We start from the raw sequence: 13,802 nt of genomic DNA on the forward strand, positions 1-13,802 counted from the left end.
CCAGCTCCCCCTGTGGTGGTGCAATCCTGCTTTCCTCCCCAGAGCCTGCTGGAGCCGGGTGTTTGCCATGGCACTCTTCGTGGAACACGTCTTGCTTGGCATCCACGCTGTGATGCCAGAATTCGAGGGCTTAGTGAGAAAATACACTTTACTTCTTGCCAAGGTGAGCAGAGCTGTGATTTCACCTCTTCCCTCTTTGCTTCTGCTGATCATGGGAGTTTTGGTCTCAGGTGTTAGAGCTGAGTCACTGGGCTTTGTCCTTTCCCTCTGCAGTGTTTCCAGCACAATTCAGACATGAAGTCTCATCCGACCTTTGTTGCAGTGATGACAGTGCTGTGCCAGTGCAAGGAGGAGGTCAGCAGCAGGCTCTACAGGTACTGACACTGGGACAGGCTGCAGGGGCCAGCAGGGACATTGCCTGTGTTGCCAGCACACTTCTGGCAGTGCTGCATGGGCTGGAGTGAAAGCCAAAGGAAGAGCAGTAACCCCCTTTGACTCTGCACCCTGAGCTGAGCAGTGAGCCAGCCTGTCGTGCATTGTCTGCTCTCGCTCTAGCTGCAGCTGAACATCTTGTTCAAGGCTTTTGGGGAGGCAGCATGGAAGCAGCTGTGTTCACTGCTGGTTTTGGATTACAGCCATGGTCTGGAGCCGTGTCCCATCTGCCTGGGAGAGCCGAAGGACCCTGTCTGCCTGCCCTGCAACCACGTGTTCTGCCACAAGTGCATCAGCCTGTGGCTGGTGCCAGCACAGATGCTCTGTCCCTACTGCAGGGTTGCCGTGGATGATGTGGAGTTAACTGTCTCTGAGGAGCTCAGGTACTCCAGCCACCCTCTGCAAGGTGGGAGCGTTGGCTGGGGAGAGTTTGTGAGGAAATTCTCAGCTCTGAGGTTGTCAACATGAGCAGAGTGGCAAGGAACTCTGCTGCAGTCCCTCTGGAACTGAACAGGTCCTGTCTGTTCTGTTGTTTCAAAAGAAGGGGAAAGCTGCCTTGGCCTCTGTAAAAACCTGCAAATCACAGAATGGTTTGGGTTGGAAGGAACCTTAAGGATCATCTCATTGAGAAGGTGGAAAAGTATCTCCCTTTGGTGACTTTTGCTCGATTCCTCCATGGCTGAAGTGGTTCTGTGTTTGCTTTTGCCCTTCCCAGAGCTGCCATAGCAAAGAACGCCCTGTTCCGGCAGAGGTGCAATAACTTCTTCATAGACGTGGTCACCACCATGTGCTTCAAAGACAACGAGCCCCCTGACCCCGAGGTGATCCAGAGGCTCCTGAATCTGCTCTTTGTTCACAGAAGCCTCGTGAAAGATTCAGGTGAGCTCCCTTCACCCTGACACTCAGTCCTATGGAGCTGAATCAGTCACCACCTTCTCTCACCTGCCAAACCTGTCCTTCCCTTATCTCCACAGATCACTGTGCTGTCTACACAAAATTCCTGTCCCCGTTTAATGATGAGGTGGATGAAACTCCCATCATCCGCTCTGTGATGCTGAAGCTGCTCCTGAAGTACAGGTGAGCACAGACAGCTGAGGGGGGTTAGGCCAGGGCCTGGTTCTGCTCTGTTCCTCATCAAACCGATCTGATTGTTCTCCTCACCTCTATGAGCACCATTGAATTTGAACCCTTACAGGTGGATTTCATCCCTTTGCATTAGTCATGCAGCTTGGCTGGCTTGCATGGAGCTTGTGGTGCAGTGTGAGCAGCCTGTGCAAGGTTTACCTGGCTGTCCCTCACTAACCCCGTGCTGAGGGTGGATGCCTGGGTGCTGGAAGGTGGCTGAGTGGTTGCTCTGATCTAGGTCAGCAAACCAAACTCCTCATTCATGGGGATCTAATCAGGACTGATCTTGTGTCTGCTCCACAGACCTTCCCATTCCCACAGCTCTCCCACCTCCCCTTGCAGGCAGGGCACAAAAGCCCCTTCTCAGGTGTGAGCACCTCCTAAATCAGTTGTTTAAACACATCAGATGCCTTTTGCCCTGGAAATGCTCACTGAGCCTGGCTCAGGCTGTGAAGCCAAATGTCACCTGCAAAAAATGGCACAACGGCTTTTCCATCCTGCAGCTGGATCCAGAGTGACCCCACGTGTCTCTGGTAGCTCTGCTGTGATTTAGAGCAGGAGCAGTCCTGTCAGCATGGCAGCTGTGTAAGGGGGTGTCTCTCTCTCCTGTAGCTTCAATGAAGTGAAAGATGACGTGCAGCGCTACCTGTCCCAGGTGGAGCACAACGAGCTCCTAGAGAAAAATGACAAAAAAGAGCTCTACTTGCTTTTTGTCAACTGCTTGGAGGTAAGAGCTGGGCCATGAAACTGTTGCAGGAGCAAAAAAAGTGAAGAATAGAAATTCTTCTGCCTAAAATGAGGCATGTTTCTTGTGTACATAACTAGTTGTTCAGCTAGAAAGCCCAAAAGGAGTTGATATCAAATCACCTGGTCAGAACCTGCTCTTGGGAACGAGCCTTGCTTTTCAAGGAAAGGTTTGTGTGTCTCTGCAGCATTACATAAATTCTTTCCCTTGGAGTGTCTGAGTGTTAAGACTCAAATTCCGGCACAGGAGTGCAGCAGGCAGGGCCTTTCTCATTGCAGTAGCCCACTGCTGAACTGCCTTCTTGTCTCCACAGACACTTAAATTACTGTGCAGAACTTAAATTATTATGCCTTTTGGATTGTTCCCTTTCCTCCCCTTGCATAACTTTCAGGGCTTTGGACAACCTGAAACAAATGTGACAGCAGGGGAGAGGTTTCATTACGTACAGTTTTTTTTAAAGTGACTTTGTAGTTAAAATCCCCATTTGTGTTCTTGCTAAGGGACACACAGGTGGAGCTTGGCATCTTGGAACATGGAACGTGTGTCATTCACAGCCTGCTCATGGCTCTTGCTCAGTGCCAAGCTTGGGGAATGTGGGACAGCTGGGGCACATCCTATAAATGGTGTTTGGTGACATGGCAGAGGTTTAGGGTGACGGGGAGCAGTGGGCTGGAGGGTGCAGGGATGGTTTGCTGTGCTCGTGGCAGGGTGGGTGCCCTGGGGACGCGGGGCTGGCTCAGCGAGGCGGCTCTGCCACTCACCGGTGTTCCGGCCTCTCTGTAGGATTCCATGTGTGAAAAGTCCGAGGACAGCCTGGGATATGAGCACAGAAACAGTCTGCCTGAGGACAGATTTCCAGAGAACTATCTCCCGGCGAGCAGCAGAGAGGCTCCTCAGGAATCCTCCGTGGAATACCTGCAGGCCGTGGCCGCGGTGCGCCTGTATCTGAGCAGAGCTGCAGAGCTGATCTTCGACTTGCAGCAGCACACGAGTAAGTGGGATTGTTCTGCTGCCAGGTGGAAATGCTGGATGCAGGGCAAAGCCAGCAGGGCATCTGGGCTGGACACGGTCAGTGCCCTGTGCTCTGCTAGGACCTGTTTTGGTGCGTGGCCAAGAACAAGAGCAGCAAGTCCCTTTTTCCTTGGGGGTGTCAGTCAGTGTCTGTCCCCTGTACCAGGTTAGAAGGGCTCTGTAACTGCTAGCAAGGCTGTGCTGGTGACCCCAGTGTAGCTGCATGGCAGTTACACCTGTGGAAGGAGATTTATTTTATCCTCCTGATGCTAAAAATGAGATTTATTTAGAGCCCACTAAATTGAACTTTAAAGCATAAATGCTGCTTCAGTCTCAGGACTGCTGTAAGGCCTATTGTTTTATATGAATGAGAGCTCTGCACAGCTAGAAGGGATTAAGAGTTTATATCAAAGAGTTTATATCTTCCTTGTTGAAGAAATGAATCATTGTCTGAAATCTGGCTGAGGAAATGCTCCAGACAACACTTGAGGAAGGGAGGGCTCTGAAGTTCTCCTGTGTAATTACACAGTACTAATAAAGGGACTTGGTGCTACAGCTGGTGCAGACAGTGAAGTTTTACAAAGTGGAATGTGCTTTTGCCTCTTTTTTTTTTTAACCTCTTTTTTCCTCTCCAGAGCCAGAGCAGATGAAGGAGAAGCAGCGTTACCTGAAGAACGTGGAGAAGTTCTGCAGCCTTGCCAGGAACGACTGGCACCGTGTGTACCTGGTCAGGAGGATTGCCAGCCAGCACGGGATGGAATTTGCTCAGAAGTTGGTCACAGAGCCACGGTTCAGCTGGGTGTTCCCAGCAGAAATTCTGCAACAGGTAGAGAAGAGGCGTCTCCTGGGGATGGTTCTGGTCTCCTCTTTGTCTTCACTTTGTGCTGCTTTGGGGTGTTCCCACTGTTGCGTGGCTCTGGGGGATGGGCCACAGTGGCAGTGGTTGGGAAGGTGACTTGTCCTGGCTTTCTGGTGAATGGAGTCCCTCCCAGCAGCACCTTTGGGTGGCCGTGTCTGCTGCTGGTGCTCTGGGGAGGCTGAAATGCCCCAGTGCTTGGGAGGAAGAGGAGTTTCTGCCTCCTCCAGCTGGGTTATTGTCCCCAGTGCTCTGCATGGCTGTTCCCTTGGCAGGTACAGCACAGCCAATCCAACCACATTGACCGGTACCTGGTGTGTGGGGAGCGGTACCGGGCCCTGCGCGACGCCGTGGGACGAGCCATGATCGAGGGCACGGCCCAGGGGCTGCTCAAGGCCGAGAAGGTACAGCCCAGTCCTCCCTGCAGACCCCTGCTGGGGTTTGGATGGCTCCAGCTCGGTGTCCCTGTGGGCAGTGTCTGTTTCCATGGAGGCACCTGGGGCCTTTGCTGGGAGGTCACTGTGGTTTGTGCTTAGGCACACGTTTTCTTTACCTTCCCACCTGCATACTCTATCACTGTAGCTGGGACAGCTCTGGCCTGTCCCCTGCCACATCCTTGGTTCTTCTCCAGGCCTCCGGCAGCTCCCCAGCTCTGGAATCTGCCTACCTGCTCCTGGCCATCTTCCGAGAGGTCACGGCCCTGTACGGTGCCAGGGATCCAAGCCTTCATCCCAAGCAGCAGGTAGGACACTCCCCTTTGGAAGCCTGTGACAAACCTGCTTCATGGGTGAGGATGAAGGGGATCTGAATCAGTGGTGGAGGAGCTTTTGCTGCTGTTCCCCAGCCAGGGCTGGGCCCAAGCTGAGCAGTCTGGGGAGGTTTTCGAAGCGGGGTAACCCAGCGTGGGAAGCAGCTGCCACTGCTCTTCGCTTGGATGGGCAGTGTCCTGCTGGCTTTAGCTCTTTCAAATGTGTGCTTTCAGCAAACAGAGGCGATGACTCAGTTCATCCAGAGCTCCCAAGTGCTGAATTCCCCCGAGCTGCAGCTCTTTGCAGTTGCCCTGGTGAGGAACGGCCTGCCCGGCCTGGCCCTGGAGCCGCGGGGCTGCAGCCAGCACGGGGTGCTGGTGGAGATGGCTGTGCACGTGGCTGCCGTGCTGCTCTGCGGGCACAGCCCTGTCCTGCAGCCCCTCAGGAACCTGGCCTTCCAGCCACACACCATGCAGGTAAGGACACGGAGCTCGCGTGCAGTTCAGCACATCCCTGGTTCTTGCCTGTGCCTGCTGGATCCTCTGCTGGACCTTTCTCAACAGCAATGCTCCAGCTCACTGCTTGAGCTGTGAAGTACTGGGGGGTGATTATTTCAGCGCTGTTGGGGTTAATTAGCACAACAACAAGCTCTGGCCTGGTATTTTTGCAAGGTACCTCTGCATCCTGAGCAGGGTGAAGCAAATACCTTTGCTGATATTTGGCTGAGCAAGGCTGAAAGCTGCTGGCAGGTCTCACTGTGCTGACCTGCCTGCTCAGAAAGCATTGGCTCCTGAGTTGGGGGCAGGGAGCTACTGCTCTGCTGCTCCTGGCTACCCAAGGTGTAAGGAGACATGCTGGTACACACCAGGCTGCATCAGGAATGCAGTGCAGCGTGGCTGGAGAGTGCACATGCAAGTCTCAACAATATTGACAGTTCTAAGAGTGGATTTTCAAAGGTAGAATTTGAAAATCTGCATCTGTGTCACCTGCCTGACCTCTGCTCTCAGATGTCTCTGTTCCCCAGTGTGAACAGGGAACCAGTGAGTGACTGCTACAGGAAAGAACTGATTTACAGATCCATTTGTATCTGTTTTCCCCTCTCCCTGCTCAGCACTCTTTTCTGCCCACAATGCCAGAGGACATCATGGCTCAGGCGAGGGCCTGGGAGGGACTGGCCGCTCTGCGCTGGTATGGTGAGTGCTGCTGGCTGGCTGGGGAAGGGATTCCTTGGGTTTGGAGAATGAAACTGTTCCAAATGTGAGGACAAACACACTCCTCAGCACAAGTTACCATTGGTAAATCCAGATTTGTAGTGACAGTTTGTGGGGGTGATGCACCAAAGGACATCCAGTGCTGTTGAGTCTGTAGCTGTTCACGGAGGTTGAGGGGGCACAAGCACAACACGAACAGGGTATGAGAGGAGAACTCTGCCACCTTCCTGGCCAGCTTTGTCTCTGCTTCCCACAGCTCGACCTTCCTGCAGCTGGGCATGGGGGCTGGGAGCGTTCCTGCACTCAGCAGCACAATCTGTCAGGCTTTGATTCCTTGTTTCTCAAGGAGAAGCAGCACTGAAAAATTTCTTGGCTTCCTGTGTGGCTCTGTCAGTCCTTTGGGCTTTGGGATGGTCAGGGGTTTTGATTAGATCTTGAAGCATATCTATTGCTCCAGGATGATGGTCCCAATGAAAGGGAGTAACAGGGGCTTTATAAATCTGTCTTAGAATACTGTTCTGTTTGTTTCTCTTCTGACAGAATGTCCTAATGGCCACCCCTGCACTGTGGGAGAGGTAAGAATTTGGGACTGGTGGGTATTTAAGCAGACAAAGTTTTCAACAATAAACTGTTCTATTTTGTTTACTGGTTTTAAGGTTTCGATGCACAGAGTTCCACTTCTAAACTCGATATTATTGATCATTTTATCATTGTAATGTAAAATTTAGAATACCCTGAAGATTTATACCATAAATTAGGAAACATCAGGCAGAGGCCCAGTTTGTAGCAGGGTTTGAATTAACCACTTACAGCTTGGGTTTTCGTTTCATTCCTTCTCTGCTGGAGAAGCTGTTGCTCTGCAACTCAGTGTTCTCCTTTTCCTTTTCCCAGTGTGGCCTTCCCATGGAAAAGAGCCGCTGTCCCGACTGCCGGGCCCCCATTGGAGGCACCGAGCACAAACCCCTGCAGGGCTTCCAGCTATCCAGGTATGCTTTGCTTCAGTGCCTCTGCAGTGCTAAATGATGCAGGACTTGCCTGCAGTGCCTTCAAAGGCCAGAGGTACCAACCACTTCATGCTGCTCTCTGGAAGGTGTTAGGAAGGGATGTCCGAGTAATTGGGCAGCAAAACCACAGAAATTTGCTTTTCTGTGTACAAAACCAGCTGGAAGCTGCCACTCCCCTGTAGCACTTTGAATCGGCAGCTTTTACAGCATTCAAAGACATTATGGGTCAAAAAGACATTGCTGGGTATCAGAGGTGTCTTGTGTGGGTTTTGTCAAGGCAAAAAAATACCATGTATACACTTTCCTGCAGGAATCATGGAGACAGAACTCAAACTGGCCACATTCTGGGAGATGTTCAGCACAGAAGGGCCCCAGGAGTGTCTGACCGGGGCGTGTCCCCCGGGGTCTTTGTGCTGCTCCGTTTGCTCACGCACCTGTCAATGCTGCTGGGAGCCTCCAGAGCTCCTCAGGTATCTTCCTGAAATGCTTCCAAGCGGTCACACAAGCGGTCACACAAAATGTAGCGAAACTTTTGTATGCTGCTGGTCCTTTTCATTATATTGCCAAGTGACCAGGGCAGTCTGTCAAGATGCAAGACCCAAATTCCCTCCCTCCTTGCCCAGGAGGGATTTTGGTTAATTCCTGCACTTCCATGCAGGCACATCCACCCACCCCTGCCCTGATGGGCCCAGGTGGCAGGAATCCCACAGGTGGGGGTGCCTGGCAGGACTGAGCAGTGCCTGGTGCTTCCCTGGATGTTTTTGGCTGTGCTCAACTCTTGCCTTTGTTGTCTTTAGTCCCTGACGATGATGATCAAGCCGGCAGTGGATGATGTGGTGAGCTTCCTGCAGCAGCACATCCAGGAGGACTTGGCACAGCTGACAAGGATTTTGGGGAAGAGTGTGGATGACACCATGAACATTGTCCACCTCGTGCTCTGCAGCCTCCTGCAGGCCCCCCAGCAGGAGCCAGGCCAGTGTAAGAAAAGCCAGCTGGCCTGTCACACCTGGGGCTGTATTTGAAGGGCTGTGGCTGTGCAGGCACTTTGCGGATAAACCACTTCCAACAGCAGTAGCTGAGCTGAAGAGAAAAACAGAGAGTTTGAAGCTTGTTTCTTACTGTAGGGAGGGAAGAATTTTTGGCTCTTAGCTTCTTTCAGTCAAGTACATGGGGGTTGCAAGGTTTGGTGCAGTCAATAAGTCTGAAAATGAATTATTGACAAAATAACGTTGTGACAGATGGGCAGAGCTTCCAGCTCCCGAGCAGGGCTGCTGCTCCCAGCACAGCAGCTCGTGCTGTGGGCAGTCTGTGTTCTGTGCTGCCTCTCCGTGACTGCCAGAAGTTCTTTGGGAGAAGAGGGATGGCAGAGTGGGGTTCATGGTGGGATCTGGAGTCACCGTGGCACAGAGGGATTTATGTGTAAATACCCCATATTTTGAGTGTGGGACAGCACCAGTCAGTATTCCAAGCTTCAGTCTGTCATAGTCTGACCTTGGACAATCTGTTCAGTCTTTCTGGGATTATGAAGGAGTTGTATAAATGTCCCCATCTTTCACATGAATGACTGGCTGAAGCTCCTGGAAACCTGGATCAGTGTGTGATGTTTGGGTGTCCCTCTCCAGCTGGACCAAGATACTCAGTTAACTTCTAGGACCTGTCAATCTGTGCTTTCTTTTCACTGAAATATTGCAGATGTGAGAGGTGAAATATTCCTATTGCAGGGCTGGTGCAGTTTGATGATGTTCTCTCCACCAAAGAGAAGAGAAACAAATGGGAAGAAATTGTTGCAAACACAATTATTGTTCCTGAACTGAAGGTGAGAAATCTGCTGTACAGAGTCAGTAGCTGAGCAGGTCAAAATCCACTGGAAATCTGACGTGCTGTACTGTCTGTGGTACACTTTTCACCTGGCTGTTCCTAAAGCCAACCCATCCTTGGCACAGCTGCAGGCTAAGGATCAGCTGCCTTTATCCTACCTGGGGAAATGGGAGTCTGAGACAGGAATTGTTCTGGGATGATTTTGTACAGCTGGAAAAGCAGAAATGGCTTTGCTCAGTTTAAGGTATTTCAAAATATCTGATTTTTTTTTTTTTTTTTTACTGCAGGATTTGGATAAAAAGCTTCTGAAGTTAAACAGACAGATACAAGAGGATGAGAGAATCTCTTCCAACCCCATAGTGAAAATAGTGTATGGGGACCCAGCTGCATTCCTGTCCCAGCTGCCAGGGGACAGCCACATACACCACTCCAAGATGTGGAGCTGCCGCAAGAGGGTTTCAGTGGAGAACCTGGGCCAAGTTGTGCAGCAAAAGAATGCCAAGGACACCGTCCCTCTCCTCTGGAAGTTCCTGCAGAAGGTGGGGGTGGCACAGGGGTGAGAGCCTGGGATGCTCAAAAGATCAGAGCACAGAAGCACAGACTGGTTGGGGTGGGAAGGGACCTCCAGCCCTGGCTTGGGTCACCTGGAGCAATTGGTTTGGATTATCCAGTTTCTTTATTCTCAGTACTTGCTATGATCTTGACAATGAACATGAAAAATATTGTTGTCTTTTAAACGCTGAAGAAGTAATTCCATAAAAGTCTTCCCAACAGCCTTACCCACAGGTTCCCTTTCCTCTTCCAGGAAACTGAGCTGAGGCTGGTGAAATTCCTACCAGAGATTCTGGCTCTGCAGAGAGACTTGGTGAGGCAATTCCAGAACACAGCGGAGATCAAACACTGCTCCATCAGGGAATTCCTCAGGGAACCCCACTCAGGTGAGGAGACTCTGCCAAAATTAATAAAACAGAAAATGCTGGATTGTATAGCTGAAAGCGAAGGTGAAAACTCACATTTTCTTTTTAACTCTCATCCAAATGAACTGGAGACCTGGATATGGTTGGAAAAGTTACCAGATGACTTTAAAGGGAATTAAGTACGGGAGATTTTCTGTGAGGGGTGGGAGCTCTGCGCAGTGCAGCAGTGGTTATGTTGGCATTTTAAGCTCAGCCCTAGAGCAGGGTATGCCTAAAGAGTGGAAAAAACGTCCTCCCCTTCCTTTCATGAAGTTTGTGGCAACTCCTTCTATTGCATTTAAGTACAATTACTGATGTTTTTAAGTGCTTATGGAAAAGTACATAAAGGTCATGCAGAATCAGACCAAGGACCAATCCATCTTTGTGGCCTGGGCCAGGAGCAGACAATAATGGAAAAATATTAACAAATTGAGCAAATAACTCCATTTGATAGCATCAGAAAGGTGTTTGGCGTCTGTTTAGTCTCTTGAGCAGTTGCCTGGAGTTCAGCGGTGTGCTCTGAAGATCCCTGTATTGCAGAGTTTCACCAGGAAAAGCTGTTTCATCGATTTATCTTTCTGTTGTTTCTCAGGTGTGATGAGGGACCTGTTAGAGAGAAGAGTGAATGTGTTTCTGTCTGTCTGGAACAAGCTGAGAAGCTCCCTGGACACCAATGGTGAGCAGCTTCTTTCCCAGCCCTGCTCCTCCGCTGCTCCTCGTTCTCAGTTCAGGTTCCTCCCATCAGTGATGCTGAGGCATATCCTCAAAACTGAGCTTGGCCTTTGAATTTTAAGAATCTAGGTACAAGGGGAAGAACTTGTTTCCCTCATGTAGTATTCTCACCTGAACTTGTTCCCCTTTGTGTTTGTCCCTAAGGCTGAGAGCACAGCTTTTCTCAGGCTCCCTACCTTCTCCTGCCCTGGCTCAGCCTGGGCTGGCTCTGGGCCTCCTCAAACACTCCTTGTCTGTATTTCAGGGGAAATTAAGCTGCCTAAAGGGTACTGTGATTCTGAGCTGAGCCTGGACAGCAGGCTGGAGGTGCTGCTGCCGCGGCGGCAGGGGCTGGGCCTGTGCTCCACGGCCCTGGCCAGTTACCTCATCGGGCTGCACAATGACTTCGTGCACTCCGTCAACAGGCACACCAAGCAGGATGACAGGTGTGCTGCTCTTCCAGTCTTTGGGCTCTGCTGCATCTCCTGCTCCCTCACCATCAGCTTTCCCTGCTCCACAGAGGCCTCTCCCTCTGAACAGAGGCCCTTTGCTCCCTGCAGGTACTTGATCAGCCCCTCGGAAGTGGCCGACCTGCACCTGATCAGTTACGAGGTCGAGAGAGACCTGATCCCTCTGATCCTGTCCAACTGTCAGTACAGCATGGAGAAGGGAGGGGAGACGTTGCAGGACTTTGATCTGGAGAGGATCCAGCAGCAAGTGATCAGCAAGTTCCTGCAGGGGAAGCCACTCATCACGCTGACGGTAGGACAGGCAGGGGCTGTGCAGCCTGGAGGGCACTGGGAGCAGTTTTCCAGAGCTTCACATCCATGGTTTTCTCTCCTGACAGGGAATCCCCACCCTGGTGTACAGACATGACCGGAACTACGAGCAGCTGTTCAGTGATGTCAGGATGAAGCTGGAGCAGGTGGGTTTCTGCGCTGCAGGAAGCAGGGCAAGCATGAAATCCCTGGCTTTCCAAGGGTTTTGTGTCCCTTGCCTTGTCCATCCAAAGGCTTGCCTGCTGATTTCTCAGCATGCCTTGGGTATGTGCAATCTGGCCTTGTGTTGTCAGTCAGGATTTACAAAGAAAAGGGAGATAGATCAGCATTTCAGTTTCCTAAATCTGGGGCTCTGTTGTCTTCCATGACTTGAGCAATTTGAACAGAAAAAGGAATGGCTCTAAAATAATTTTAACTGCAACCTCATGGTTTTCAGAGTGCTCTGCCCAGTTCTGTGATGAACATCATCAGTGGGGAGCTGCAGTCCTACAGTGATGTGTGTGATGCTCTGTCCCTCACTGAGATCACCCTGGGCTTCCTGGCCATGGCTGGTGAGAACGCTGAGATGCTGCTGACTGACTACATTGAACAGGTCCTGCAGATGGGGGATCAGACGAACCCTCACGTGCTGCAGGTGAGCCCGGAGGGCAAAGCTCTGATTCTTACAGGATAAAATCTGCCCTGGTTTATGCTAAATCCAGCCAGTGTGACCTTATTCAAGCCCAGTATGTGTGACAGAGCCCTCTCACTTCCCCACTCCCTGTAGTGATATCAAAAAGTGGATTATTGAAGGCAGATGGGCTGCACGCAGGCTGAGGGGCTGGAGGAGCTCCATGCTGAGCTCTCTCTGGGCAGGGCAGGCTGGGGATGGGCTCCAAGGACATCCCTCACAGCCACGGATGTGCTTCTCTTCCAGGCCCTCAGGCGGTGCCAGCTCAGACACAGCGTGGCCCTGTGGCAGCTCCTGGGTGCCCACAAATCTGAGCAGCTGCTGCGGCTCGGCAGGGTATGGAACCCCAGCCCCTCTGTGTGACCTGCTCTGCTCTGCTCTGCTCTGCCTGCAGCTGCTCAAATGTGCGTTTGGGTTTTTTCTCCCCTCACTGCATTTTTAGGATCCTTTTGCAGACGTCAGTCCAGACTACAAAGAAGAGCTCACCCCAGAGCTTGCCAAGCTCCTGCACACCTTCCTGGTCCACTCAAGGCTGGAAATCTTCCTGCAAGAGCTCCATGAAATGATCATCCTGAAGCTGAGACGTGTCCAAGCTGTGGAGGAATTGAGACCCAAGTGGAGGTAGGAGTTACACACCCAAACCCCCCAGAGTTGTTGTTAACTGAAGCTTGTCTGCCTCTGAGCATGCACATGATGGGAACAGTTCCCTTGGCACATTCCTGTCCTGGGGGTCATGGCCCAACCAGCAGCATTGGGAATATCCACACCCTTTTCTGGCAGGTGTCACTTCCATCTCACACAGGCTCTTTCGGGGACACTGCTGGAACACAGCAGGAGCTGCTGTCCATGGGCACAAACACTTCTGCAGGCACTTGAATACAATAGTAATAGAAACACAAACTGATTAAGGTTGGAAAAAACCTCCATGATCATCAAGCCCAGCCTTCAGGGATAGGCACATTTATCTCTGCACAGGCACAGCTCAGCCCCAGAGCTCAGCTCTGCCCTGCAGCCTCCCCTGGCTGGGCTCTGTGCATCCAACTGGCTGTTTAACCCTTCTCACTACACATACACCTGCTAAATGGTGTATATTGAGTATTTTGGGTGGTGCAATGCACTGATATTGTGGCACTGGTGGTTTGCTGTACCCCAGCTATTAATGCTATTCTGCTCTGTCTTCCAGCCTGAAGGAATCACTCTTGCCTTACCTTTATGCCAAAGAGTCTGAATTAGCTATGGAGCTGGAAGACACATTCCCAGATGAGATTCTTCTCTCTCATGCCACTGCGACCTGGAAAGCAACTGCTCTCTTCAAGCGGGAGCACAGGGAAAGTTAGGACAGGACACTGCCAGTGAACGTCGCTGCCACAGCACCCACCTCGGGCCTTCTGCAACTTTGGGCATTCGTTTGGGGATTGTTGGTTGTTCTTTGGGTTTGGGGTTGTTGTTCACATGATGTGAAGAGGAGAGGTGGCCGTGGAGGAGGAGGGTGAAAGAGACGCAGCAGCTCTGTGTGAATCCTGGATCATCACAGCCCCAGAGCCACTGGAGGAATATGAAGGACTTTTTTTACAAACCATGGTGCCCTCGTGCTGGGACAGGGATTTATGTTTCTCAGTCTGCCTTTCTCCTGGCGCCGCGTTGTCAGCACCGGGATGCAGAACCGGCTCCTGCCCAGCACCACTCTGCGGCGGGGCCAGGAAGGAAAAACAGCAGCCCTGACAGCTGGGGCTCC

At 51.6% G+C, this 13,802-nt stretch overlaps 2 protein-coding genes across 2 annotated transcripts in view; both read left to right on the top strand.

Annotated features, from left to right (window-relative positions):
* RNF213 (ring finger protein 213) overlaps positions 1-13,671 on the top strand; it is a 48,368-nt gene extending 34,697 nt beyond the window's left edge. The window contains exons 43-69 of the mRNA XM_017730673.1: positions 43-163; positions 274-374; positions 636-815; positions 1,148-1,311; positions 1,407-1,509; positions 2,170-2,284; positions 3,086-3,293; positions 3,949-4,139; positions 4,445-4,573; positions 4,801-4,911; positions 5,152-5,394; positions 6,030-6,111; positions 6,670-6,704; positions 7,021-7,115; positions 7,444-7,603; positions 7,931-8,111; positions 8,855-8,949; positions 9,239-9,490; positions 9,757-9,889; positions 10,500-10,583; positions 10,884-11,064; positions 11,179-11,380; positions 11,466-11,543; positions 11,834-12,031; positions 12,314-12,403; positions 12,510-12,688; positions 13,251-13,671. Of these exons, the coding sequence (XP_017586162.1) occupies positions 43-163; positions 274-374; positions 636-815; positions 1,148-1,311; positions 1,407-1,509; positions 2,170-2,284; positions 3,086-3,293; positions 3,949-4,139; positions 4,445-4,573; positions 4,801-4,911; positions 5,152-5,394; positions 6,030-6,111; positions 6,670-6,704; positions 7,021-7,115; positions 7,444-7,603; positions 7,931-8,111; positions 8,855-8,949; positions 9,239-9,490; positions 9,757-9,889; positions 10,500-10,583; positions 10,884-11,064; positions 11,179-11,380; positions 11,466-11,543; positions 11,834-12,031; positions 12,314-12,403; positions 12,510-12,688; positions 13,251-13,404 (3,865 nt within the window). The 3' untranslated portion in view covers positions 13,405-13,671. The remainder of the gene's footprint in view (positions 1-42; positions 164-273; positions 375-635; positions 816-1,147; positions 1,312-1,406; positions 1,510-2,169; positions 2,285-3,085; positions 3,294-3,948; positions 4,140-4,444; positions 4,574-4,800; positions 4,912-5,151; positions 5,395-6,029; positions 6,112-6,669; positions 6,705-7,020; positions 7,116-7,443; positions 7,604-7,930; positions 8,112-8,854; positions 8,950-9,238; positions 9,491-9,756; positions 9,890-10,499; positions 10,584-10,883; positions 11,065-11,178; positions 11,381-11,465; positions 11,544-11,833; positions 12,032-12,313; positions 12,404-12,509; positions 12,689-13,250) is intronic.
* Positions 13,672-13,722: 51 nt separating this feature from the next.
* ENDOV (endonuclease V) overlaps positions 13,723-13,802 on the top strand; it is a 10,069-nt gene continuing 9,989 nt past the window's right edge. The window contains exon 1 of the mRNA XM_017730686.1: positions 13,723-13,791. Coding sequence (XP_017586175.1) covers positions 13,723-13,791 — 69 coding nt within the window. The remainder of the gene's footprint in view (positions 13,792-13,802) is intronic.

Source organism: Corvus brachyrhynchos, unplaced genomic scaffold (genome assembly GCF_000691975.1).
Source record: "Corvus brachyrhynchos isolate BGI_N302 unplaced genomic scaffold, ASM69197v1 scaffold340, whole genome shotgun sequence".
Classification (NCBI taxonomy): Eukaryota; Metazoa; Chordata; class Aves; order Passeriformes; family Corvidae; genus Corvus; species Corvus brachyrhynchos.